The sequence below is a fragment of the Hyla sarda genome, chromosome 3 (assembly GCF_029499605.1).
Source record: "Hyla sarda isolate aHylSar1 chromosome 3, aHylSar1.hap1, whole genome shotgun sequence".
Lineage (NCBI taxonomy): Eukaryota > Metazoa > Chordata > Amphibia > Anura > Hylidae > Hyla > Hyla sarda.
In genome coordinates this window covers 415,346,051-415,347,959 of record NC_079191.1, presented here as the reverse complement: position 1 = coordinate 415,347,959, position 1,909 = coordinate 415,346,051, and the positions used below count along the sequence as shown (strand labels likewise).

The window sequence follows — 1,909 nt, the reverse complement described above, 5'->3', positions numbered from 1 at the left end:
GTATTGGTGCCCTCATCCCCCTATATATACACATAGTATTGGTGCCCTCATCCCCCTATATATACACAGTATTGGTGCCCTCACCCCAATATATATAAATAGTATTGGTGCCCTCACCCCCCTATATATAAATAGTATTGGTTCCCTCCCCTACACACACGTGGTCAGTACCTGGTTGCCCAGCACGGCCGTGGCACAGGCAGTGGACACCTCCTTGGGTCCGAACCAGACGGATGCCACCCGGGAGGGCAGCCCGAGGATGAAGATCTGCGCCACGGAACACACGAGCTGTGCGAACACGGTGACCGGGAAGAGGTCGGAGCGGGCGCTGGCGCACTTCACCCAGGCTCCCAGGCAGTTGAGGCCGGAGCCCAGCAGGGCGGTGAGCCGCAGCCCCTTGGTGTCCAGCAGCCAGGTGGCCGGGAAGATGAGCGGGATGTAGACCAGCATGTAGACCATGGACAGCCAGTCTATGTCCTGGTAGGACACCCGGTAGAAGCCGGTGAAGATGCTGGCGAGGATGCTGTACTGGATCCACTGGAAGGCGTTCACCAGAGAGTACAGCGAGAAGACGGACAGAACCGCGAACCGCCGCGCAAACAGCCGGGTCTCCGGCACCGGAGCCACCGCCAGCCCGGGCAGGAAGGCTTGTCTCTCATCCTGCTCCGCGCCGGGGCTCACAAACACCGTCACCACCTCCCCGTTACTGCTCGGGCTGGCCAGGCCGTCCCCGCCGACCTCCTTCCCCAGGGTGAGTCCATTGTGGTGATGGCCGAGCTCCGTGGACACCATAGTACCGGGAATAATGCAGGACTAGCGGATACACTGCGCATCCCTCAGCCCGGCCGGCGTGCAGTGAGCGGGGGACACAGTGACAGCTCCTTGTCATTCCTAGTCTAATGAGCCGGCACCGAGCGACCAATCAGGAAGCATGGTGTCATCCGCTCAGCCAATCAGACGCTGTCTATATTATGGCCACGCCCCACCCACAGATAGGAGTGTGACTGCTGATAAAGGAATAATAAATAAAGGGGCGGGGATAAGGGGGGGGACATGTGGCACAGCAACCACCAATCACATCACTGTTTTCATTTTTAAAACTACTAAACAGAAATGTGATTGTTGCAACATACTCATTACATAATTTATGCAAAAGATGGAAATATTTAGAAAACAGGAGACTGCTGTCATGTTCATATATATATATATATAGGCCAGGTCCATATAATAGTTTGGTATCAACTAAAGTGCTGGCTGATTTATTCTTTGTCTGTATTGCACATACGGGGGAGTGGCTACCTCCATGTTGGCCTTGCACCCCACCCACCTCTATCAGGTGTATATAAGGTGTCTTGGATGTTCCAGATCCTGCCATGCTTACTGAACTGTTCACACAGAGGCATATTCACAGTGTAGGGTCCGTCCCAATGAGGACACCTTATCGCGGTGGGACGGTCCAAGCTATTTGACCGCCGGCGGAGACAAATTTGCGAGCTAAGTGCCTCACTATTTCATAGTTTCACATTTGCATCTATTACACCATAGCTGTATAGCTCTCCATGTTTTATCTGCATGTTCATGTTTCACCTATATCCTTGTGCTGGCAGTGTGCTGCTGCATTCTTCTGTTGCTATATATATATATATATATAAACAAACAACAAAAAACGTGGTTTCAAATGGCTGGAAGTGCTCAACCCCAAATGCGGTTGTGCATTTATACTGGGGGAGCAGATCCTGCCCTTGTAGTCCATTGCTAGGGGCGATCCCCAGCATAAAAATGCATACAATGGAGGATGCCTGCAGCGGACTACAAGTGCCACAATAGAATCCTACACCAGATAAACGGTGTGGATGTGTAACAATTAGATCTACCAGGCAGCATTAAGGAAGCACCTGTGAGGCCAGGC

At 52.3% G+C, this 1,909-nt stretch overlaps 1 protein-coding gene across 1 annotated transcript in view; it reads right to left on the bottom strand.

Annotated features, from left to right (window-relative positions):
- Positions 1-1,168, bottom strand: part of FLVCR1 (FLVCR heme transporter 1) — a 70,634-nt gene extending 69,466 nt beyond the window's left edge. The window contains exon 1 of the mRNA XM_056568268.1: positions 172-1,168. Coding sequence (XP_056424243.1) covers positions 172-792 — 621 coding nt within the window. The 5' untranslated portion in view covers positions 793-1,168. The remainder of the gene's footprint in view (positions 1-171) is intronic.
- Positions 1,169-1,909: the final 741 nt, after the last annotated feature.